The sequence below is a fragment of the Vulpes lagopus genome, chromosome 19 (genome assembly GCF_018345385.1).
Source record: "Vulpes lagopus strain Blue_001 chromosome 19, ASM1834538v1, whole genome shotgun sequence".
Classification (NCBI taxonomy): Eukaryota; Metazoa; Chordata; class Mammalia; order Carnivora; family Canidae; genus Vulpes; species Vulpes lagopus.
Window position 1 is genome coordinate 31235232 of NC_054842.1, and position 26684 is coordinate 31261915.

Sequence of the window (26684 nt, forward strand, 5' to 3'; positions counted from 1 at the left end):
GTGGTAGTGTGTTCTTCAGCACAAGGCATATAATGTTTTCCTCTGTATTATGTGATTACTGATTTTCAAGGCCTAGATGTTTTCATTCATTAGGAGTTATAATCCTATCTTATTTCATTTATTTGTTGGAAGATCTCTTAAAGGGAAACTGTCTTATCCAATATTATGGTACTATGATACAGATTACATGGAGAAGGCAAGATAAATACTTGATCCTTTCTCTTTATCTAAACAGCTTTCAAAATAATGGCCTGGTTTCCCAACATCTTTCAAACATGACTGATTCGCTTTGCTTGGTGTTATTATGAAATCATTATTTAAACATTATTTGATGTGTTTGGAAACACTGCCATTATTTTCTCTAGTGATTCTTAAAATTTTTCCTGTCTTTGACCAGTGGAGGTCCTTTTGACACAAATTCCTCAATAGTCTTTGCTATCTGGTCCAACAAGTGTCCCAGACTCATTGGCACCTTTCCTGCCCCAGATCTGGAATTAATCGTTTCTTTACATTTTAGTTTCTTTTAGCAGAAAATGGTATTTTAGTATCATAGTCTGGGCACTGGGATTGCTTATTATCATTGGGTTGATAATGATTTCTAGGCTTATAAATGGGTTTGAATTCCTCTTGGAACAAGGGGTTATGAAACAGTTCTAAAATGTCCAGTTTTCTATTTATTACTACTCATTTCTAGTCTTTCTGCATCATGATTAGAGAGTATTGCCTGTACTCTTTCTACTGTAAGGAATTTATTAAGGTTTCTTTGTGGCCAATTTCTTTATAGGCAATGTTTATAAGTGCTCTACAGGCACTCAAAAAGGTATGTTCACTGTTTCAGGGTAGATGACTATGCTACTGAAATCTAGATCCTTCCCTGTTTTCTATGTTGACCTCTCATCAAGTAAAAGATAGGAATTAATGTCTCCTACAAGTAATGTATTTCTATTGATTCCACCCTTGTATTTCCTATTTTATCTTATGAACAACAGTCATGCTCTTTTTGGTATATGTTTTAGATGTAGTGTGAATAGTTCTGTATTTACATTGCTCTTCTTTTTCTTATTTAATGCCTTTTCATTTGAATCCAAATTTGTCTTGACATTAGAATTGGAATCCCTCCTTTCTGTTTACAGTTCTTTGACATACCTTTGCCCATATTTTTTTTTTTTTCCCAGCTGTTCTGAATCAATGTTTTAGGTGTGTCTCCTGTTTAAAATGATTTTAGGTGTTGCTTCAAGATCTAACCTACAAGAACTTTTTTTTTTAAATATAAAAGTTGGGATCCCTGGGTGGCGTAGCGGTTTGGCGCCTGCCTTTGGCCCAGGGCGCGATCCTGGAGACCCGGGATCGAATCCCACATCGGGCTCCCGGTGCATGGAGCCTGCTTCTCCCTCTGCCTGTGTCTCTGCCTCTCTCTCTCTCTCTGTGACTATCATAAATAAATAAAAATTAAAAAAAATAAATAAATAAAATAAAATATAAAAGTTGAGTTCATTTACATTTACTGATATAATAGTTTCTACTTCCCATCTAAAATAGTCACCACCTAAGGTACACTTAGGGGTTGGGCTAATTTGGATTTTGGAAGTAACCTTCAAGTTCATTTTTTTTCCCCTTCCCAAATCTTCATTACTGAAAAAGAATAAATCGCCCATATGGGCCGTGGAAGGGAATAGTGCTTAGATGTGCAATATTCAATAATGGCCCTTGTATTAGCTTTAAATATCCCCTTTCCTGGTAGGTAAGCACTAATGCCCATGGTCTTAATCTCTGCTAAGTATTCACCTAGTAGTACTGAGCCATCACACAGGTACATTACACACTACCCATAAACATTATAAAGATATCCCCTGGCTAATTCCGATTTGAATGTTCACCAATACGCCAAAACAGATAAAAGGTACACCATGAGAACAGGTGTGCAGAAAAATACTACGTACCTAGCTCCAAGGCGATTTGCTAAGAATGTCAATGAATCTTTTTCTGCTCCTGCACACTGGCTGAATGAAATAACACAATCCTCTAAAGGAGTCATTCCTGCCATAACTGGGACTGGCATGAAGAGAGGATTTGACTTTGGATCAATTAAAGTCTGATAGTCTATACAAGTTACCTTTTAAAAACAAGAGAAACAAAAACAGCAACCTGAAATAAGCAACCAGTGGTTAACACTTTTAGTTACAGAAGCAGTAAATTTAGTTTAGATAAAAAGCAGTTTTACTTTAACATAACCTCACATATACTCATTTTCAGTACATTTCACATTATATTAAAGAAATCAACTCATTATACAGGATATTAAGATCAATCAGGTTAATCATTTAACTTACTAAATATTGCTGTAAATTTAATTTCTTCCCAAGTATTAGTTTATAAATTTTCCTCTTAATTATTGGAAAGTTTAAAAAAAATTGGTGAAGTTCCCAGTGTTTAGCCAATAACAAAGAGTAATACAAAAGTGCACGCACGCTTTGGTTGTGTAAAAACAGGGAAGACTGAAATAGAAGGAGATGACCTGGAGTAACTTCTTATGAAGTAATGCTGCTGCTGTGGCCCTAGGGAAACAGTATGCTCTACTCGACCAGGATTGGGCCCAAGAAGCTTATGCATTTTCCTATCTTACAATTTACTTTGCTAAAAACAAAACCTAAATCGTGCTCAAACACAAACACCAATTTACCTAAACTCAAATGTCCAAGAAATAAACATTAACATTTTCGGCATTTGATATCCTTCAACACTACATTTCAACTGCTACAGGGTTTTCTTACCAGCCATGTATTTGTGACGACTTCTCCTACAGTTGCTTCTACTTCACACCCCAGCAGAGGAACCACAGCATAATCAGCAACAATTCTGCTCTGAAGGGACACGACTTTTCCAGCATTTTCTCTTATGATATTTGCAATATTAGATTCATTTTCATTACTAAACCCCAAAACCAGGAAACTCTTTTGGCTAAATAAACCTTCTTCAGTAGTTGTAGAACCATCAGGGAGGCAATGAGTGACAGAAGACTGGTTTTCTTCTTGTGGAGAAATATGAGTAGAGTCATTAAAGGGCTCAACTTCAGACTTCACAGTTTCACCTGAAAGAGAAAAATAAATATTTTCTAGCAGATAATTTATCTTATACTTAAAGGTAACATGAAGCCTGAGAATTACGCCCACATTCACAAAAACTGTAGGTACAAAATGAAGAAAGGATATGAACCTATCTCATCTTCTTGGCCACCAGAAGTACTGTCATTATTTCTATCTTCCATTAGGAATGACAATAGAAATCATGTCAGGGTTTTAAGTATTCTGAGTAAACTCCAATTAATTGAAAATTACGATGCTCCAATAACTCCCCAGGCTTGTCTAAGTCCCAAAACCTTTTCTTAAAAATTTTATTTATTTATTCATGAAAGACACAGAAAGAGAGAGGCAGAGAGACAAGCAGGCTCCATGTAGGGAGCCTGATGTGGGACTTGATGCCGGTATTCCAGGATCATGCCCTGAGCCAAAGGCAGACGCACTTAACCGCTGAGCCACCTAGGCGTCCCTCAAAACCGGTTGTGCTATTCACAAAAGAAACTGAGAAAATATTGGGGCGTCTGGGTGGCTCAGTCAGGTAAGTGTCTGCCTTCGGCTTGGGTCATGATTGAGCCCCGCATCAGGCTCTCTGCTCATCAGGGAGTCTGCTTCTCCCTTTCCCCTCCCCCTGCTCATGCTTGCATACATACTCTCACTTTCTCTATTAAATAAATAAATACAGACATACATACCCTAAAAAATTTTGAGAAAATATTATTAAGGATAAAAACAGAATAGGCCTAAATGCTCAAGCCCACATGGAAATAACTATATAAATAAGATAATTATGGTTACTGCTTTTTATGGTTACTTATCTTTCAAAAACTCCTAAAAGTTTCATATTAGATTGCAGCTGCTTAGCTACTACAATATGGACTTAAAAGAGTAACTGATGAAGAACCCAAGCAAATGGTCTCAACTACTATATTTTAAAAGCAAGCTGGCTGATGAGGAGAAAAAACATAGCTATATAAAAACACAAATGTTAGCAACTAAAATATATAACCCCTAATATGCAATAAACTGGTGAATCAAAGCTAAAAGTTTAAAAGGTAAAAACAAAGTACTGGAAGTCTTAGCCTCAGTAATCACACAACAAAAAGAAATAAAGGCTCCAAAACATCAAGGAAGAAGTCAAACTGTCACTATTGGCAGACGACATAATAGAGTATGTAGAAAACCTGAAAGACTACACCAAAAATATTGCTAGAACTGAAACATGAATTCAGCAAGTTGCAGGATGTAAAACCAAAGTGCAGAAATATGTTGCATGTCTATACACCAATAAAGTAGCAGAAAAAGAAATCTAAGATCCCATTTGCAACTGCACCCAAACCCAAAAGATACCTAGGAATAAACCTAACTAAAGAGGTAAAAGATATGTACTCTGAAAAACCATAGACCATTTATGGGGATCCCTGGGTAGCTCAGCGGTTTAGTGCCTGCCTTTGGCCCAGGGCGTGATCCTGGAGTCCTGGGATCGAGTCCCACGTCAGGCTCCCTGCATGGAGCCTGCTTCTCCCTCTGCCTATGTCTCTGCCTCTCTCTCTTTGTGTCTCTCATGAATAAGTAAATAAAAATCTTAAAAAAAAAAAAAAGAACATTTGTGAAAGAAATTAAAGATGACACAAAGAAATGGAAAAGCATTCCATGCTCACGAATTGTAAGAACAAACATTGTTAAAATGTCCACACTACCCAAAGCAATCTATCCATTTAATGCAATCTCTTATCAAAAGACCACCAGCAGTTTTCACGGAGCTAGAACAAACAATCCTAAAATTTGCAAGGAACCACAAAAGATGCCAAATAGCCAAACCCAACCATGAAAAAGAAAAAGAAAAAAAATCTGGAGGCATCACAATTCCAGATTTTAAGCTATATGACAAAGCTGCAGTCATCAAGGCGTATGGTCCTGGCACAAAAACAGAAACATAAATCAATAGAACACAACAGAGAACCCAGATATGGACCTACAACTACATGGTCAACTGATCTTTGACAAAGCAGGAAAGAATATCCAATGAAAAAAAGGACAGTCTCTTCAAAAAATGGTGTTGGGAAAACTGGACAGCTATATGCAGAAGAATGAAACCTGGCCACTTTCTTACACCATTCACAAAAATAAATCCAAAATGGATAAAAGACCTAAATGCAAGACAGGAGACCATCAAAATCCTAGAGAACACAGGCAGAAACCTCCTTAACCTTGGCCTAGCCAGTTCTTACTAGACACACTGCTGGAGGCAACAAAAGCAAAAATGAACTACTGGAACTTCAAGGTGAAAAGCTTCTGCACAGCAAAGGAAACAATCAACAAAACTAAAAGGCAGCCTATGAAAGGAAGATATAGGCAAATGACATATCAGATAAAGGGTTAGTATCCAAAATCTATTAAAGAACTTAGAGAACAGTATGGAAGTTTCTTAAGAAGTTAAAAATAGAACTATCCTATAATCCAGCAATTGCACTAGTAGGTATTCACCCAAAGGATACAAACATACAGAGCTGAAGGAGCACATGCACACTGATGTTTATGGTAGTCACAATAGCCAAACTATGGAGAGAGCCCAAATGTCCATCAATTGGTGAATGGATAAAGATGTGGTATATATACACAATGGAGTACTAACCATCAAAAAAATGAAATCTTGTCATTTACAATGACGTGGATGGAGCTATATAGTGTATTACACTAAGTGAATTAAATCAGAGAAAGACAAACACCATATAATCTTACTCATGTGGAATTTAAGAAAGAAAACAAATATACATATGGGAACAGGGACAAGAAAAAAAAAAAAGAGAAAGAGAAACAAGCCATGAGAGACTCTTAAGGACAGAGAACAAACTGAAAGTTGATGGAGGAAAGTGGGTAGCAGACGGGCTAGGTGGGTGATGGGTATTAAGGAGAGCACTTATGATAAACACTGGGTGTTGTAAGGATGAATCACTGAATTCTACTCCTGAAGCCAATATTGCACTGTATGTTCACTAAAATTTAAATTTTAAAAAAAGGTAAAAACTTAGTAAGTTTTTGAAAACTCTAGTAGTGTTATGTACAGGGACTGGCAAACTACAGCCGATGGACCAAACTGAGCCTGCAGCCTGTGAGTTAAGAATTGTTTTTACAGGGCACCTGGGTGGCTCTGTTGGTGAAGTGTCTGCCTTCAGCTCAGGTCATGATCCTTGAGTCTGGGGATTCAGGCCCAAGTTGGGCTCTGTGCTCACTGGGGAGTCTGTTTCTCCCACTCCCTCTGCTTTCCCCCTGCTTGTGTTCGCTCACTTTCTCTCTCATATAAATGAAATCTTAAAATAAAAAATAATTGTTTTTACATATTTAAGTGGTTGCAAAAAGCAGAACCCAAACGAAATAGAATACATTCAGAGACAGAATGTGGCAGATGAAGCCTGAAGTATTTACTGTCTAGTCCTTTGAAAAAGAAGTTTGTCAATCCCTGCTTTATGAGATCTCAACAAACTTAGAAGCTATTCAAGGATTCTTCATTTATTCACAAATACAGACAGTGTGCCTAGGTGCTTTACATGCACAAAATTAGTGTTTGTGATACTATGATGTTGATGCTACTGGTATATCTATATTTAAGATTTATTTTTTATTTGAGAGAGTGAGAAACAGAGTACACACATGAGACATGGAGAGAGGCAGAGGGAAAGGGAGAGGGAGAGAAGCAGACTCCCTGCTGAGTGTGGAGCCTGACATGGGGCTTAACCTCAAGACCCTGGTATCATGACCTGAGCTGAAATCAAGAGTCAGATGCTTAACGAACTGAGCCACCCCAGACTCCACTACTGGTGTATCTATACCTTTTCTTCAAGGGAAATCTCAGGCTTAAGTGGTTAAGTAACTTGCCTAAAGTCATACAGTTATGCTGCAGAAATGAGATATAAACCAAAGGCTGTCTGACTTCAGAGCCCATAACATTGTTATATAAGTGCCACTTTATTATTTCTATCCTCATCTGCAAGAGAATTAACATTTTAATTTTTAAACTAATTCTTGCCACATAAAATAAAACTTATAAAACTTTATAAATAAGGGCAGCCCAGGTGGCTCAGTGGTTTAGCGCTACCTTCAGCCCAGGGCGTGATCCTGGAGACCCAGGATTGAGTCCCGCATCGGACTCCCTGCATGGAGTCTGCTTCTCCCTCTGCCTATGTCTCTGCCTTCTCTCTCTCATAAATAAATAAATAAAATCTTAAACAAACAAACAAACAAAAAAACCCCCAAAACAAAAACATAATAAAGGCCATATATGAAAAACCCACAGCAAAGAGCATACCCAATGGGGAAAACACTGAGAGCCTTTCCTGTAAGGTCAGGAAAAGAAGAAGGATGTCCACTCTCACCACTTTTATTCAACATAATACTAGAAGTCCTAGCCATAGCAATCAGACAAAAAGAAAGAAAATGCATCCAAATTGGTTAAGGAAGAATTATTTTCACTATTTGCAGATAATGCACTATATATAGAAAATCCGGGCAGCCCCGGTGGCTCAGCGGTTTAGCGCCACCTACAGCCTAGGGAGTGATCCTGCCGGAGACCCAGGATCGATTCCCACGTGGGGCTCCCTGCATGGAGCCTGCTTCTCCCTCTGCCTGTGTCTCTGGCTCTCTATGGATCTGTGTCTCTCATGAATAAATAAATAAAATCTTAAAAAAAAAAAGAAAGAAAGAAAATCCTAGGGCAGCCCGGGTGGCCCAGCGGTTTAGCACCACCTCCAGCCCAGGGTCTGATCCTGGAGACTCAAGGTTGAGTCCCACATCGGGCTCCCTGCATGGAGCTTGCTTCTCCCTTTGCCTGTGTCTCTGCCTCTCTCTCGATCTGTGTCTCTCATGAATAAATAAAATCTTAAAAAAAAAAAAAGAAAGAAAGAAAGAAAGAAAGAAAGAAAGAAAGAAAGAAAGAGAAAGAAAATCCTAAAGACTCCACCAAAAAACTGCTAGAACTGATAAACAATTCAGTAGTCACAGGATACAAAATCAATATACAGGGTGCCTAGCTGGCTCAGTTAGTAGAGCATGTGACTCTTAAGCTCAGGGTCGTGAGTTCAAGCCTCATGTTGGCTGTGGAGCCTACTTAAAAGAAATATAAAATACAACCCTCCCCCTTCAAACAACAATAATAACAACAAAATCAATGTAACTCGTTGCATTTCTATACCAATAATGAAGCAGCAGAAAAAAAAATTAAGAAAACAATCTCATTTATAATTAAACCAAAAATAAGATACCTAGGAACAAGCCTAACCAAAGAGGTCAAAGACCTGTACTCTGAAAACTGTAAAATACTGATTACAGAATTTGACACTACATTGCATGCTTATGGACCGGAAGAAAAAATACCATCAAAGTCTCTAATACCCAAAGCAATCTACATATTTAATGTAATTCCTATCAAAATATCAACAGCATTTTTCACAGAACTAAAACAAACCACTCTAAAATTTGTATGGAAACACACAAGACCCCAAAAAGCCAAAGCATCTTGAGAAAGAAAAGCAAAGCTGAAGGCATCACAATTCCAGACTTTAAGTTATATTACAAAGCTGTATTAATCAAAACAGGATGATACTGGCACAAAAAAAGACACACAGATCGACGCAACAGAATAGAAAACCCAGAAATAAACCCACAACTATATGGTCAATTAATCTTTGACAAAGCAAGAAAGAATATCCAATGGGAAAAGGTTAGTCTCTTTAATAAATTAGAGTTGTGAAAACTAGACAACTACATGGGAAAGAATAAAACTGGATCACTTTCTTACACCATACATAAAAAAGGATGAGATTCAAATTTGAGACCTGAAACCATAAAAATCCTAGAAGAAAACACAGGCAGTAACTTCTTTGACATAGGCCACAGCAACTTTTTTCTAGAAAGGCCTCTGGAGGCAAGGGAAACCAAAGCAAAAATAAGCTATTGGGACTACATAAAAATAAAAAGCTTCTGCACAGCAAAGGAAACAACAAAATTAAAAGGCAACCTATAGAATGGGAGGAGATATTTGCAAATGACGTATCTGATAAAGGGTTAGTCTCCAAAATCTATAAAGAATTTATACAACTCAACACCCAAAACACAAATAAGCCAGTTAAAAAATGAACAGTCATTTCTCCAAAAAAGACAGAGATGGACAACAGACACATGAAAAGATGCTCAACATGACTCATCATCAGGGAAATGCAAATGAAAACTACAATGTGCTATCACCACACACATGTCTAATGGCTAAAATAATAACCCTAGATGACAAGCACTGGCAAGGATCTGGGAAAAAAGGAACCCTTGTGCATTGCTGGCAGGAATGCAAACTGGTCCAGCCACTCTGGAAAATAGTATGGAGGTTCCTCAAAAAGTGAAAAATGAACTACCCTGTGATCCAGCAATCTCACTACTAGGTATTTACCCAAAGAATACAAGAACACTAATTGAAAGGGATACATGTACCCCTATGTTTACAGCAGCATTATTTACAACAGCTAAGATACGGAAGCAGGCCAAGTATTCAACAAATGAATGGATAAGGAAGATGTGGTGTATGTGTACACACACACACACACACACACACACACACACAGAGGAATATTATTTAGCCATAAGAATGAAATCTTGCCATTTGCAAGGACGTGGATGGAGGTAGAGAGTATAACACTAAAAATAAATCAGAGAAAGACAAATACCCAATGATCTCATTTATGTGGAATTTAAGAAAGAAAACAAACAAAGGGAATAAAATGAGAGAAAAACAAATTCCTAATTACGGAGAACAATCTAATGGTAACCAGAGGGGACGAGGTATGGTATGGGTTTAGTAGGTGATGTGGATTAAGGAGTGCACTTGCCATGATAAGCACCAGGTGATGTATGGAATTGTTCAATCAATATATTATACATCTGAAACTAATACAGCACTGTATATTAACTGGAGTTAATGTAAGTCATTAAAAAAAAGGAAATACTGGAAATTCCCTTCTAGAAATATGGTAGCTAGACATTTGAAACCCTCTCACAATCAAATACTTGAAAATATAAAATACAAGGCATCAGTACAAATGCACACTGAATTTGTAGGAAAATAAGGGAGATCCTCAAGGACTGAAAATATAGTAGTATGAATACAGAGCATTAAGTGGTTACCAAAACTAATGGTTACCCTGAATCTTAATCTTGGCAGAAACTCAAACCCTCAGAACTTAAGGACATCATATCAAGGGAAACAGAGTCAAGTCTTCAGTCTCACACAAATTAGAGGTGGGGCAGAGCATACCCTGAGGAAACAAACCCAGAAACTCTAAAGGGAAATGCCTTTGTTACAATGTAGTCCAAAATCAACCAAACAAAGACAACAACAACAATCTACCCTGTAAAAGAGCTGACAAGTACGCTTGACTTTGACTTTGGGTCAAGAGGGAAAAACTTCTCTCCTGACAATTTGTCATCATAGGCCTGGTCCTATGATGTAGGTTAGGTTAGGGTATCAGTTTACACTACCCCAATGGTCCAAAAAACATTCAGCTAATAAACTGAGACATGTCATGAGTTGGAAAACTAGGGTTTTCCAAACCTAAAACTAGACAGATTTAAACATGAATCTTTTCTAAAGAAACAAATCCTCACCTTAAACTTCTCAGAATTCCCACAGTCCTAGTAAGAATGGGTTTACAATATCACAAAAACATCAAGAATCTAGGCGCCATGAACAATAAAGAGATTTACCTCTCCTCTCCATTCAGGTGTGGCAGTATCTTTAATGTATTTCTTTTTTTTTTATTAAATTTTTTTATTTTTATTTATTTATGATAGTCACACAGAGAGAGAGAGAGAGAGAGAGGCAGAGACATAGGCAGAGGGAGAAGCAGGCTCCATGCACCGGGAGCCCGATGTGGGATTCGATCCCGGGTCTCCAGGATCACGCCCTGGGTCAAAGGCAGGTGCCAAACCGCTGTGCCACCCAGGGATCCCCTCTTTAATGTATTTCAAGAAATAACTAACAAGACATAAATATAGAGTGATAGATTATTAAAAGAACTAGAACTTCCAGGAACTGAAAAAATAATTATTGAAATAAAACATTTAATGGATAGGTTAACATTAGTCAACAGGTGAACAGAGAAACAGTGATGTGGAAGGAAATCCATAATAAATCATAGAAAGACAAAAAGATGAAATTTGAAGGGCAGGTTAGGTCCACACACAGAGCTAATGGGAGAGAGTATAGAGAATGGGGAAGAAGCAATCTTCAAAGAGATAACAGATGAAATTTTTTTTGGAATGAAAAAAACAAAACCCCTCACTAATCCTTAGATTTAGAAAACACAATGAATTCTAAGTAGGACAAGTACATGGTAAAACTCTAGAAATGAGCAATACAAGGGAAGATATTAAAAACAGCCAGAAAAAAAAAAACCGAATTCCTACAAACGAATAACAATTAGACTAAATGACTTCTTATCCAGCAGCCATGGAAATAGGACAATGAAACAACATCTAAAGGAGCTCAAAGTAACTGTCTAGAACTATATTCTTGGCATAACTACTTTTTAAGAACAAGGGTAAAAGTAAAGACATTAACAGAAACTGAAGGAATTTCTAAAGGATATTATTTAATAAGAGGAAAGAAAATGATTCCAGAAGAGGTCTCAGATACAACAAGGGATGGGAAGCAAAGAAATTGCTAAACATGTTGGTAAATCAAAATAAATATGGACCACATAAAACAGTGTGTCTGATTGTGAAATTAAAAGGACAATGAAAATACTAGTCCAAATCACATAAATTGACTGTATTAGTGTATGTAGGGGAGTGTGATTAGCAATGATGTTGAAGTTAGTGTCATAAGTTTTTGTATTATTCAAGATGAAGATAAAAATTCTGATTAACTTTAGATTTCAAGTTTTGATGCACATTCATGTTCCAAGGAAACACTGAAAATACAAAAAGATGTAACTTCCACATCAGTAGAGGGAAGGCAGGGACTTGGGAGATAGGGGTAAGTGGGGCAAGCTCAGGCTATCCTAAAGGAGGCAAAATATTAAACAAGGAAGCACAGAAAAATGGGACAAACAGAAAGCACAAAATAAGATGGTATAAAATAATAAAAATACATCACAAGTAAAAATACGTGTAAATTGACCAAATTTGCAGTGAAAAGAAAGTCAGTCATACCAGATCACTACTGACTCACACAAGGCAGAGATAATTCTATTAATATCAGACAAAACAGAGTTTAAAGAAAAAAAAATTAGGAAAATGAGGATCATGTAATAGATCAAAATATATTAAAAAATTAATTTGACAGAACTACATGGAGAAACTGTCAAAGCCACCATTACAGTGGAAGAGTTTAACACATCTATTAATCCATATACAGCAAACCAAATTTGATATTATGTAAATGTAGAGAAATCTCCAAGCAGAGACATGGGTAAGAACAATCTCAGCAGTACTGTTTGCACTGGCAAAAAAAAAAGAAAAAAAAAGAAAGAAAGAAAGAAAGAAAGAAAGAAAGAAAGAAAGAAGACAACAAAAATGTCTACAGATAGGAAAATAGATAAACTGTGGTATACTCAACCAGTTACTGGGATTAAATAAAATCTCTCTCATGGTTAGAGGAGAGCAGCAAAATAATACATACCATATATCATTCACATAAGCTACAACATACACAAAATTAGAGTATATATATTTTGTACAGATATACACACATGTAAACTATAAGGAAAACAGAGACTCCCAGGAGGCTTTTTGTACAGTGCAGTATTCTATTTTTTTATACCTAGCTAGTAGTATATGGTTATTCATCACAGTATTTTTTTTTTTTTTAAGATTTTATTTATTTATTCATGAAAGACACAGAGAGAGAGAGGCAGAGACATAGAGAGAGAAGCAGACTCTTCACAGGGAGCCCAATGTGGGACTTGATCCCAGGACCCTGGGACCACAACCTGAGCCAAAGGCAGATGCTCAGCGACTGAGGCACCCAGGCTTCCCCTCATTACATTACTGACATCTCTTTCAATGTATTAAATATTTCACAAAAATTTTTTCTTAAAACAGACGAAATGCTGCTCATAACTCTTCACTGGCAATAGTTCTTCCCACAATGGGAAGACCACATACAGAGGCTGTGGTCCACAGTGCAATACTGGATGCACTAAAGATCCTAATAACCAAGTAAGAGGTAATTACAAGGTTAAAATAAAAGTTCATACTGTTACATGGGGCACCTGGGTGGCTCAGCTGGTTAAGCACCTGCCTTTGACTCAGGTCATCATCTCAGGGTCCTGGGATGGAGCCCCAAGTTGGGCTCTCTGTTCAGCAGGGAGTCTGCTTCTCCCTCTCACTTTGCCCATCCCTTACCCCACCACGTGCACTCTAATAAATAAATACAGTCTTTAAAAAAAGTGTTTATTAAAAAAAAAAAAAAAAAAAAGTGTTTATGCTGTTACAAACTCACAGTAAAAAAGTGATGCTGGTATATAAAACAGATCAAAGTAGAGCCAGTGAGTTGAAGAGAGTCAGAGGGTTCAGCCCTCTTGGCCTTGCCTGCTTAGAAAAAGTAACAAAACATTAAGGAAAGAAAAAGGTTTAACTTACAATCTAGGAAACCTGGCAGAAATATTCTACTACTAAAATGTTTAATGACTGTAAATACTAATCAACTATTTCTTACCTACTGTCGGGTTATTATTTACATATTGAGAGAGCAGATCTTCATCAGCTTGTTCATGCTTTTCAACAGAAGCAAAGTCTTTCTTAGAAAAGCTGTTGTTCTTTTTTAAAAGGGCTGTTTTATTTTCAGATTGATCTGAAACTGGAATTTCCACTGGCTGGTAGTTAGCATGGATATATGGCTCTTCAGGAAGCATATAACCTTTACTAAAACACTCCAGCAACCATTTTGCTCCTACTACATGAGGCCTATAAAAATAATACATAATTATATATTAGTTTAAGCTACAGACCATCATCCCACTTGCCATGCAATTTCCATAATTGCACGGATATGCAATTTTAAGGAAAATCATTACAGAGTAGAAATTGCTTTGAATTAAAAACCGACAAAACCTGTGGGCCGATTTATCCCAAAACTGCTTCAATTCATCATCATAATCTCCCACTATAACATGAGTTACATCTTCATTGAGCTGATTAAAACGAACTCCACCTCCACTGTTAATAAGCCTTCTTAGTTTATCTAGCCTTCTGCCACTAAAACCGCAAAGATAGATCTGCAAAGAAAGAAAATATTTACTTTAGATTAATGCATTTAAGAGGATTTCTCTCAACAGAAACATACTAAAAATATGTATCTAAATGCACTGTGTGTAAATAAGACAGCTCTGTGTATATTTAAAATACATTACGAATGGAGTATATTCTGAAACTGATTTTAACAATTCATTTAATTAGATTGTTAAAATTTATTCATTTGAGAGACAGCGCACGAGGGAGTGAAAGGAGGAGCCGGGGAGAGGGTTAGAGGGGAAGGAAGAGGACTCCCCACTGAGTAGGGAGCCCAACATGGGCTTGATCCCAGGACCCTGAGATCATGACCAGAGCTGAAGGTACACACTTAACCAACTGAGCCACCCAGGCATCCCAACAATTCTGAAATTTTAATTTTTTGTTACTTCTTCACAGTCCCATAGCATTGCTATCCACAATAGATACTTGGTAAGTATTTTGAGGCTTTAAATAAAATAGAAGCTAGATATTACTGTAGAGCAATGTCTAAAATATAAGTAGCTTCTTGAATTCTAAAGATCTTACTACTTGTAAATTTAAATTATAGAAATAAACTGGAGTTCACATATATCTGAATTCAGAAAACCTGGGTTTAAATTTTGGTTCAGAGGCCAATAATTAACTACCTGACCATGATAAGTTACTCAGGTTATTTAAACCAATTTTCTTACCTATAAATTGAGATACCTTTTACATAGTTGATTACACAAGAAAATTTAAGTTGAACTGAGGACGGTGCTTTGAGGATAAAACACACACGATAACATCTTTATTAAGTATGTATGTATTTAAACCAATTTAATAAGTATAAAAAGACTTTTCATCTTTATTTCACATCATCTTTAAAAAAATTTAAGACTGGCAAATCTATTCCTAACTGCATTTATATCCCAAACTAAGTAACCTCCGTATTAGAAGATATTGTAACAAAAATCAGGAATCATAAACTTCCTATAAGAATAACCTAAAGTCACGGGCATCTAAAGGGCTCAGTTGGTTAGGTGTCCAACTCTAGGTTTTGGCTCAGGTCATGATCTCAAGGTCCTGAGATTGCGCTCCATGTTGGGCTCTGCACTCTGGGCAGAGTCTGCTTGAGATCCTTTCTCCCCGCTCCCGTGCTGTCTCATTCTCTAACAAAATAAAATAAATATTATTAGATAAGTAATCAGCTCTAGGAAATTTATAGCATATGAGGTTTCCACCAAAGCGCTTATAAGATAGTTTATTCATACACTAAAAAGTTAAGGAGCCCAAGAGTCATTAAACAAAGCAGAGGGTCTAACGGTTAGGAATATAGGATTTGCAGTAGATGGCTATCTACTTAATGTTTGTGTGAATTTGAGTAAGAATTTTAATCTGCTAAACCTTAGCATCATATCCATTTTAGTTATTTGTGGGAATTAGATGAGATTATTTACAACATATTAACAATATATATGAATTGATTAGCACAGTCTAGCATCTTACAAACAATAAATGACAATTACGGACAGATGTGGCCTAATGCTTGCATCTGCTTCCCTAGAGTGAAAGGCTTATTTTATATGGATAAGGAGTAAGCCCAACTCTGAGGGGTCCTCAAAGTCAGACTAGGATCACTGCATATATAACATAATCAAGACATACCCGACAACCATCTAATAAATCTTCAGGTGCTTGAAATGCACTGACATCCAAATTTTCTAGATTTTCAAGGGTAGGCTCCACTTTGCTATTAAGCACTGAATTACACATTGATTCATTTATGCAACTTGCATTGATGTTGGAAATATGGCTGACATCTGAAAGAGTACGACCTACATATCAAACAAAGATATGGAAATTTATGGAGAAAAAATTGTGATTACCTATTTTCCTACTATTTTTCTTATACACGAAGAGCTGTGAACAATTTCCAAATTAAGCTTTAAATGGTTTAATTGAAATCTTGGTGGTCAAGTATCAAAGGAAATTGAAATAAATTAAAGTTCATATCTTATTCAAATAAAAATACACTTAATACATTTTAATAGTGGTTTGCTTTCATTAAAATTCTGAAGTTGCTGACTGTAGGGTCTGGGAAAGAAAAAAGTATAACACCTGCTAAATTGCCAATGTGGCACCTACAAAATCGAAATGTTTTTCAATTTTCTATGAATGCAGATGGTCTATAACAATTGTAGCAAACTAATAAAAATGTATTAACATTTGCCCACCAGTCAGGCTTGGAAAAGTTTATTCTTTTAAGTCTTTATTAATACTCTTGATTTCTTTAATCATCTTTTGTATTAAATCAAGGTATGAAAGAAAATATTCATCCATTATAAAAGGAAATACCTGGAGTTCTAGACTAATTTTCATACAATTTAGCTATACAATTGTGCCTGGAAGCAGAGCAAGGAAGGATGGAATTCCCTACTATATCTCACTGATTCTATTTACAAATCAATTCTAACACAGAAAATGGAGGTTAAAAATGTCTACTTTAATCCCACTGAAACTTACTGTCAACTGTGTGGATCTGGCCAGTAGGAGTTGAAGTATCAGGCATAGTCTTTGTTTCTGGTCTAGGCTCTGTCTTGTATATGGATTCATCCTGACAAAAACCTTTGTCAACACTGTCAAAAAACCACTGTGTGGTCACACAGTGTACATTCCATCTCTTGGCACATTCATATTTTTGACCTATCATGTTCATTAAGAAACAGAAATGTAAACCATTAAATTCTATCTCTAGAAATATTCGAAGCATGATAGGTAATGGGGAAAAAAAAAAATCAACAAAATTAAAGTTACCAGTATTAATCTTACACAAACAGTAGGCTATACAGTGTATGTGTGGGGGTATCTCTTAAGATTGCATAATTTATGTGGGATAATTGAAATATTAGACTTAGTTTGAGTATAGCCTCCACTGCTTAATTTCTTTAAACCAATTTCTTAATCTATAACATGGGAAAAACTCACAGAATTATATGGCTTTATTTATTTTTATTTTATTTTTAAAATTATGTGGATTTAATAAGACTACTTAAAACAACCGTTAAGATTATAAATGTCTGTAATATAAAAAAAATACCAGCTTTGAATAGACCACTCCAATGTCAATAGGATTCAACCTGAAGTCAAAATAAATAGGTATATAAGAAATATATCTTTATTGCCTTAAACAGCTTTTAACACAATGTATTTTGAAAGAGTGTCCTAGAGAAACTGAGATCAATATGTAGTAAACAACAACACAAAAAGGATTTTTTTGGACATTGAGAGTTGATGAACAGACTTCAGATTTAGAAATTCAACAGCAGTTACCAACTCCACTCACAATTATAATGTCACAATTGGCCATACCCAAAAGTTTTGATTTAAGGACAATTACTAATTAATTTTAGCAGGGTTTATTTTTTTTTTCTAATTTTGTTATCCAGGTAGCTTAATAAAACACTATAAAGAGAACAAAAACATTAACAAAATTCTTACATCAATTTGTAAATATTTTAAGGGTATTGGTGTAAAAAAACAAAACAAAACACAAACCCAAAACACCACTTCCAAAATAGATATAAAGGTCACAGGACACCAAAATTAAACACAATTTTAAGGAATTTTTATTGGTAGTGTTATTTTTTTTCTTTACCTGCCTCATGTTGGCAAGGTGTATCTTCAAGTTACAACTTGTAATTTATTCAATAAAGCTGATTAAAAACTAAGCCAAGCCTTTTTTTTTTAAGCCAACCCTTTTAAACTTATCATTAGAAAGATATGTAATTTAGCTACATCTATTAGCCTTTGTGTTATTCATCCAAATTTCTTGTTTTGTTTTTGATAATTATATAGGAAACTTTTTTCCTTACAAAAAAACATATCAAACAATAAAAACCACTGGAAACAGAAAAAAATACTTTTCAGAGACCTGGGCAAACCTGGATAGTCATGTAATTTTTCTACAGATTGTGACCCAAACTATCTTTTTAAGACTTTAGGGGAGCAAAAATTACCGGATTTATAACATATCAGATAAAAAACCTATTCTGTAAAGATTTTTAATTTTAAATGCTATAGAAAATTTTCCGTTTTTTTTCCATTTGGAAAACACAGTTTTTACCTTTTGGTTCTTGCACAATGAGGTGTGTACATTCATTCATTTTCAGTTGTCCCATATATTGACCTCCATGCTTAACCGTGAGTTGCTGAACTGCCTTCCTATCTAAGCTACACAACCCAGTCACACAGATTATGCAACCAAGAAATATTGGGCACTTGAAGTCTTCCATGTTTACATCAGTATATCTAGATATTTTTCTGGGGAAAACAAAGGAAAAATTAACATATTAATACACTAGCTTGTTTAAAACTTAGACGAATAATGATAAACAAAAGAAATCATTAATGCTTTCCTCATTTCTTTAGAAAAAAGGGAACTGACACTTAAAAATTACACTAATTGCTCATCTAGCTCAACCATGTCACTAGTAAAAAAATATTTCAGATGGTTTCCCAAATAAAACTGTTTTAAGTAAAATGCATTTCATTAACTCTGTAAGTCCATGCTGGTCAAAGTGGTGTATTTTCCAATATTTTAATTGTGAATTTACTTAAAAACTTGAAGGATCTTGGTTACTTACTGGAAAAATGGACTTTTTATCCGTCCATTATATCAAATAAATAATAAGCAATGATTTTTGGCAGAATACTAACAAAAATATCATCATTCTTTTACCATGTAAGAGAGATATGCTAGGAATGAAGGTACCCACGTGGAGACACATTTAGGATGCGGATAGTGTTGAAAGGAAGACTGGAAAAATGTCCAACCCTAAGGTTCACAACGGCAGGGATGCTATTTTGGTTTGCTTAGTGTGCATGGTAAATGCCTCACTCCAGGCTAGGTATATAAAATGAGATTGATTACCATTTACTGAATGACTACATCTGAGTTAATGGCTTACATATGTTTACATTCAACTTCACACAGATACCTCTGAGAAGGATTATGGCTGTCAAAATGGCTACTTCACTCCCTATCTTAACATATGGGTAGAGTAGTGAAGGATAATGTAACTTAAGAGCTGTAGTTGCTACAGTGATCTTCTCAACTATTTAACAAGAATTTATTGCTGAAAACAATGTTTATTTCTTACTTATAGCTAATATTAAATCGATAGCCTATTCTACTTACCATCTTATACCCTGATAAGGTATATCTTGATAAGAGCTTGCAGATGGTGCTTATTTTCACTGAGGAATAATAACCCCATTTTTTGTCCCTGAATAACAAATCCCAAGAGGACAACATAAAACCTCCCCTGTAAAAACCCACAATATGCTAAAATGATTGAACATATCATTTTTTTCAAATCTAGAAAACACATGTCTTTCTTACTTCTCTTGTGACTTTTCCCAAAGTGTTTTAATCCAAGAAGGAAGCAAAATCGGTTTCTTTAGGTTTGCAGCAACTAAGTATTTTTTGCTGCCAACTTCTCCTGCAATAAGATGAGTTACTGATATATTAAGATCTCTATATACACGTCCACCCATCATTTGTACATATTTATGAACTTCTTCCTGTAAACCCAAAAGAAAGTACATTAATATTAAAGCAAACAACATCTCTTCCACTTTTTAAAAAAAGATTTATTTATTTACTTATGATAGACATGGAACGAGAGAGAGAGAGAGAGAGAGAGAGAGAGAGAGAGGCAGAGACACAGGAGGAAGGAGAAGCAGGCTCCATGCCGGGAGCCTGACGTGGGACTCGATCCCGGGACTCCAGGATCGTGCCCTGGGCCAAAGGCAGGCGCTAAACTGCTGAGCCACCCAGGGATCCCCTATCTCTTCCATTTTTTATACAAAAACCAAAATACCTTTTGTTGTTAGCTTGAAGACACAAATATTTCTCACCACTATAAAGCTAAATAATTAATCAAATTGCTTTTTGGATAAAGATAAATATGAATTACAACAAATTCAAAAATAATTACCTTTGCATATTATTTTCTTTTTTTTTTTTAATTTTTATTTATTTATGATAGTCACACAGAGAGAGAGAGAGAGGCAGAGACACAGGCAGAGGGAGAAGCAGGCTCCATGCACCGGGAGCCCGACGTGGGATTCGATCCCAGGTCTCCAGGATCGCGCCCTGGGCCAAAGGCAGGCGCCAAACCGCTGCGCCACCCAGGGATCCCTGCATATTATTTTCTATAGTTGTTTCTTTCAACTCCATGACCTATGTTGCTTCTATAATATACTTTGTGCATATACATATTTAAAAATATAAATTATATACATATATAAAAATATGTATTTTATCTTAGGGAGCATTATTAAAGCATTTCTTACCTAACAGCTGATGCTAAACTCACAGCCCATTCTATCAATGCTCTTTTAAATTATTTTTTAAAAAAGATTTATTTATCCATTAAAGAGTGAGAGAGAAGGAGTACAAGCACAAGTAGGAGGAGAGGGAGAGGCAGACTCCCTGCTGAGCTCAGAGCCCAATAACCCCAGGACGCTGAGATCATGAACTGAGCCGAAGTCAGAAGCTTAACCAACTGAGCCACACAGGCACCCTATCATTTTTTTTTTTTTTAAAGATAAGCCATCTATAGTGGAAAAATGTGACTCTAACTCATCAACTGCATAGGGGAAAAAGGATGTTTTCTTTCAAGTAGTCAGTTCTCAATAAAACAGATTCCACTGTATTCATTAAAATAGAAGAGCTGTTCATAGGTGTATACTGACATTAAGTCATGAACACCAAGTACAAGGTCTTTCAAAGTGTCTCCTCTGCAGTAAAATATTAACTATGGAGATAAATATATTGATCATGATATTCTCAGCACCTACCCTTTTGTCTTTTTCCAGGCTTGTACAAGATATAGTTACATCAGACATAACCATATTATAGACTGGATGTTCAGCTCTTGGGACACATCTCTGGTGGTGCATACAAAATATGACTACTTGAGGGCCAACAATTCTGCAGCCAAGCTACAAAAAAGGGGAGAAAGTTCAGTATGTTGGAAAAGACCTCCTGCTTATAAAATTACATTTTGTAATATTTACCGATTCTATACAGTTGAACCACTGCAGAAAAATCACTAAATTATTATAAGAAAAAATAAAGACCATTATAATTTCTCAGAGACACTACACATTAAATAAACACACATGCAAATCAAACAATGCAGTCTATCAAAAGATATATGCCCCAAGAGCCACATTTAGTCACAACAGCCAACAAATTTTAGTTATCTGAAACAAACATAGTCTAAGTGAGAGGGTATAGGACTAACAATCTTATGCTATAATTAGGAAACATCCATATATACTTTTTAAATGAAGTATCCAATCAAGCAGTTTAAAAGTTTAAGAGCCTAATTAACCCCTTCTAAAATACCTATTCTGTCACACATAAAAAAATCCCAGGCAGTGTCTACATTTGTGTTTTAAATATTTTGTCTTCAACTCAATGTCTTTCCAAGTAAGTACTTCTCAAAGATATTACAGGTTATTAAAAATATGGCCTTTCATTTTCATTGATAACTTGAGTTTAGAAAAGTTGAGTCTTGCTCAACATCAGCATATTCAAGCCAGATCTAAAAAGGATACGGATGCCAAAGTCATTAAGTCATGACTGATTTAAAAGATCTACATGGTAGATAGACTACTGCTATCTTTTTGTTCAGCTAAGAAAATTTGAGTTTTTAATGCTATTGACTCTGACAAGGAGTGTTATTTCCAAAAGGAGGGTAAGACCAACAATGCTTTTGGCAAAGGTGGGCACAGACCTTCCATAAATTGTGCAGATACTGCATCTACCTACTCTTCTATGTTTTCTTCTCCTTCAAACAAGAATCACTTCTTTGTAATCTGGATGGAATTACAGCCAGTTTACTTTTATTTCAACGCTTCTCGCTTGTCCAGACACCAAAAAAGTAATGAGTCAGTAGACTCTGGAATCAACAAAGAGAAATAAGATGGCTCATTGGTATATTAGCAATACTCATCCCCAAAATGTTTCCTTTAGGCATATAATGTTTCAGACCCTCTACAAGGTACAGGTACTAAAATTCTGCATGCAAGTGCACACAGGAAAGACAGTAAGTAACCAAGCGTTATGTTGAGATCTTTTCCTACTCTTTACTGAAAATCTGAGTTTAAGTACAATAGAACTCTGTCATTAAAATGTTTCATTACTATACAGTTCACTTAAGCTAAGAGAAGTTAAATCTCCTGAAATATAAAAATTACATACAACAAAAGCCTGTTGTAACATGATTAGCCTTTAAAAATACTAGTCTGGTTTCCTAAAACCAAAGGATTCCTCTATATTCATAATCTGTATAATACCTCATCGTCAGTAAAGAACTTATGTCCACTGAAGCAAAAATAAAAATCAGACTATGGAAGGAACACATGAAAAGTTAGCAAACCTTTTTGAGGTGATCAAAGACAACGCCACTAAAAGGGTCACAGATATAAAGTGACCTATCATTTTCCTGTATCTTCAATGCCTCTTCTTCTGTAATAATCTGAAGATATTCTTCTGATTGAAATTCTTTTATTGACTGAAAGAAAAAAAAAATGAAAGAATGCACATAAAAATTTTCACCTGTATTTAAGTCCTAGGAGTTCTACCTTCAAAATCCACCCAATCTTTTCCCCCATTGAAAGCTACTATCATCTCTCACTTAGACCTCTGCAGAAGTCTACAAAGTGGTTCCTTCTCCTTTCTTGGCCCTAAATCTCTTCTCCATACAGCAACTAGTGATCGATCTCTAACAATACAAATCAGGTCATGAGTCTGTCCCCTGTCTATATCCTCACTCTTAACCCTCTACCTCTCACCTCTCCTACTCTTCTCTAGCCACTCCTACTTTCTTGCTAGGCCTGAAACAAGACAAGCATGACCTAATTAGAGGCTCTGCTATTGTTCCTGCTACCTGGAATACCCTCCCAGTCTTCATCTGACTTGCTCCCTCACTTCAGATCTGTTCAAATGAAAAAGAGAAAGTCAAAGTCCTTACAATAGTCCTTAAGGCCCATTACATGACCTCTGTACCCTTACTCTCTAAAGTACTTTTTAATATTCTTCCCCCATCCCCCGTTCACTATATTACAGCCATACTACTGTTGGATAGGCACTCCCAAGTACTTTCTCAGGGGCCTGTATATGGCTGTTCTCTCTGCCTGAAAGCTTCTTCCCAGACATCCACATGGCCAACCATCTCACCTCCTTCAAGTGTACTCAATTATCTTCTCTATAAAGCCTTCACCAATCACACTCTAAAGACTGTAACCTTCCCTTCTCCCCTCAACAAACATTCTCTAGAACTCCTTAATCTTTTTTGTTCTTTTCTCTTCCCATAACACATAGCACCCTATTAACATATCATACAGTTTACTCATTTACTCTGATTCATGTCTAGTTTTTATTGCTAAAATAGAATGTAAGTTCTGAGAAAGTATGGATCTTTGCTTGCTGTAATCACTTGTGTATCCCAAGTACTACAATAGTGCTTAACACCTTATGACACTTAATAATTATTTGCTGAATGAACTTTAAGAGAAATCTGCTACACGGCAGCCTTGGTGGCTCAGCTGTTTAGTGCCGCCTTCAGCCCAGGGCATAATCCTGGAGACCCAGGATCGAGTCCCATGTCGGGCTCCCTGCATGGAGCCTGCTTCTCCCTTTGCCTGTGTCTCTCTCTCTCTGTCTCTCATGAATAAATAAATAAAATCTTAAAAAATATATATTAAAAAAAATCTGCTACAATAGTGCTTTTTAAACTTTGGAATCACACTGAGGATCTTTTTATTTTTTAAAGATTTTATTTATTTATTCATAAGAGACACAGATTGAGAGAGAGAGAGAGAGGCAGAGACAGGCAGAGGGAGAAGAGGGTCCATGCAGGGAGCCTGACGCAGGACTCGATCTGGGGTCTCCAGGATCACACCCTGGGCTACAGGCGGCACTAAACTGCTGTGCCACCAGGGCTGCCCTGAGGATCTTTTTAAAATGCAGATTCTAATTGGTCAGTCTGAGTTGGGCCCAACGTTCTCCATTTCCAACTCTACTGATGTGGCCGGGGTATCTAAGTAGCAAGGCTCTACAACACCCCCACACCTTCCCATATTACAGTGTACATGGTGAAACCTACTTCTAATTACCAAAAAATGAAGTGTAACCAGTACAAAACAGACTCAAATTTTTTCAACATACAAAGGTCTACTCTGGCTAGTAGACAAAGAAAGCAATGTAATTTTCAAGAATAGCAGCTCTGCTACTTTAAATAAAAATGTCATAATAGGGCGCCCTGGCTCAGTTGGTTAAGTGTCTGGCTTCAACTCAGGTCATGATCCCACGGTCCTGGGATCCAGCCCCACATGGGGCTGCCTGCTCCATGGGGAGTCTGCTTCTCTCTCTGCTTTGTGCTGTCAAATAAATAAATAAAAATCTTTAAAAAAAAAAAGTGATAGATTTCATGCCCCCCAAAATATACAATAATGAACTATTTACCCCAATCCAAAAATATGTAATGACACATCCGTGTTAATGTACACTACAGTAAAACTAGAGTGAAAATAAAACATTACTAAGACATAAAAAGCCCAACAAATCAAAAACACTAAAACGCAGGAAATGAATTCACGGCCATCAGAGAAGGCATTTTCAAACTATTCTTACCTCCAGAGCTTTAAAAAAACATTCGGAATTGTCTGAAGACTTTAAAAACTTCACAAGAAACGGTTCTTTGTCATTTCTGGACATTTTTGAACTGTCAAAATAGAGGAACCATTAACAAGGACAAAAACACATCACGTACGAAGTTACATGCTAAAAGCACCTATTTTTTCTGGGCAGAGCAGCAATGCCCAAGGATAGAGACGTTCTGGCCTTGCCCATGAATTCGTTCATTAGTTTCTAAGAAACGCTGGAATGTGGGCAAAGTCAAGGAAAAAGAGGACAACATCAATCCTTGCACGTCAGAGAATGAAATGAATGTCTTTAAACTGAATACGTTCGGGGCCTCTGGGGCTCTACGACCCCTAAGCCAAGGAGCAATTCAACTGCACTTAAGGATACACAGAACCAAACTGTCCACGCTTGTTCACTCAGTAAACGGACTTGAATATAAACAAGGAAGCCGGTTAGCGGGGTCATGCCCCTAGAAGGCCGAGTGCTCCTGCTTGCCTCTCGGTCCAACCGCGGCCCCATCCTCTACGGCGTCAAGGTCCCACCCGCCGGTCCGAGGGCCCCGTAGGCCGGCGGAGGTGCCGCGACCCCCCAACCGGGGTGGGGAGGGAGCCAGGTCCGCCCTCCGTGCCTCACTCACCTCGGTGGAGCCTGCGGGCCTTCGGGCGGGGAGCGGAGGGGCGCGCGGCCTGCCAGACGGCGGCTGGGGTCGGGCGCCAGCCCGGCGCACACCCGCCGCAGCCCGCGGCGCCCCCGACCCGAAGCCGACGCAGAACCCGGAAATTGCCGAGGCGGCGAACCGACTTTCGCGCCAACCGCGCGGACGCGCCCGCCTCTTCCGGCGGAAGTGACGCCAGCCGCCGCCGCGGCAGGGTGGCGGCGACGTCTACAGCGGCGGCGACGGGGGCGGGAGTGGCGCTGCTGCCTGTCGGCTTGGGGGGTGCCGGGGTGTAGGGCTTGGAAGGCGGCCCAGGCTCCGTCGGGAGTTGGCCGGGCGTTCACAGCTCAGGGCGTGGGGTAGCAGGCCGGGACGACCTGGCAAAATAAAGCCCCGGGGAAAATCAGGTTTCCTCAATCAGTAAAATACCACCATATGCAGGGCAGTGTGTGAGAAAACGTGTATTATCGCCCCAAACAATTTTCTGAGGCACATAGTGTCGCATCTATTTGCGTTTTACAGATGTGAAAACAGAGTCATCGGTAAGTTAAGCGATGTAAGGTCACGTGGTAAATGGTAGACTTAAAAGTGCGTCCAAGGCAGTTGACTTTGACTCCATAGAAGGGTTCTTTTTCCTCCAATGTCGGAGGAATGTGAGCCTCCGGAAGGAAAGAAAGCTGTCAGGATGACTTGAGTCACTTAGCCGAGGAAGAGGGTCTGGGTCAAGATCTTCAGTGGTCTCTGCTCCTCTTCCAAGGCTATCTCATTTCCTTTAACTCCCTGAGGGTTGGGGAGATTCTGGGCGTGGAGCCTGATGTTCAAATGGCAAAGGACAGGGATCCCTGGGTGGCGCAGTGGTTTGGCGCCTGCCTTTGGTCCGGGGCGCGAGCCTGGAGACCTGGGATCGAATCCCACATCGGGCTCCCGGTGCATGGAGCCTGCTTCTCCCTCTGCCTATGTCCCTGCCTCTCTCTCTCTCTCTCTCTCTCTCTCTCTC

The 26684-nt window shown here is 37.5% G+C and overlaps 1 protein-coding gene across 6 annotated transcripts in view; it reads right to left on the minus strand.

The window, feature by feature from the left end:
• Positions 1 to 25846, minus strand: part of TOPBP1 (DNA topoisomerase II binding protein 1) — a 62048-nt gene extending 36202 nt beyond the window's left edge. For 3 of the 6 annotated variants that reach the window (XM_041734302.1, XM_041734300.1, XM_041734299.1), the window contains exons 1-12: positions 25670 to 25846; positions 25021 to 25111; positions 22766 to 22900; positions 21177 to 21320; positions 19714 to 19895; positions 18436 to 18632; positions 16836 to 17015; positions 15978 to 16147; positions 14172 to 14335; positions 13777 to 14024; positions 2772 to 3088; positions 1941 to 2113 (exon numbers count right to left, since the gene is read on the minus strand). In XM_041734302.1, the coding sequence (XP_041590236.1) occupies positions 1941 to 2113; positions 2772 to 3088; positions 13777 to 14024; positions 14172 to 14335; positions 15978 to 16147; positions 16836 to 17015; positions 18436 to 18632; positions 19714 to 19895; positions 21177 to 21320; positions 22766 to 22900; positions 25021 to 25104 (1994 nt within the window). In that variant the 5' untranslated portion in view covers positions 25105 to 25111; positions 25670 to 25846. Of the gene's footprint in view, positions 1 to 1940; positions 2114 to 2771; positions 3089 to 13776; positions 14025 to 14171; positions 14336 to 15977; positions 16148 to 16835; positions 17016 to 18435; positions 18633 to 19713; positions 19896 to 21176; positions 21321 to 22120; positions 22286 to 22765; positions 22903 to 25020; positions 25112 to 25669 lie in introns of those variants that run through there. The other 3 variants (XM_041734301.1, XM_041734303.1, XM_041734304.1) reach the window with 3 other exon arrangements.
• Between the last annotated feature and the right edge of the window lie 838 nt (positions 25847 to 26684).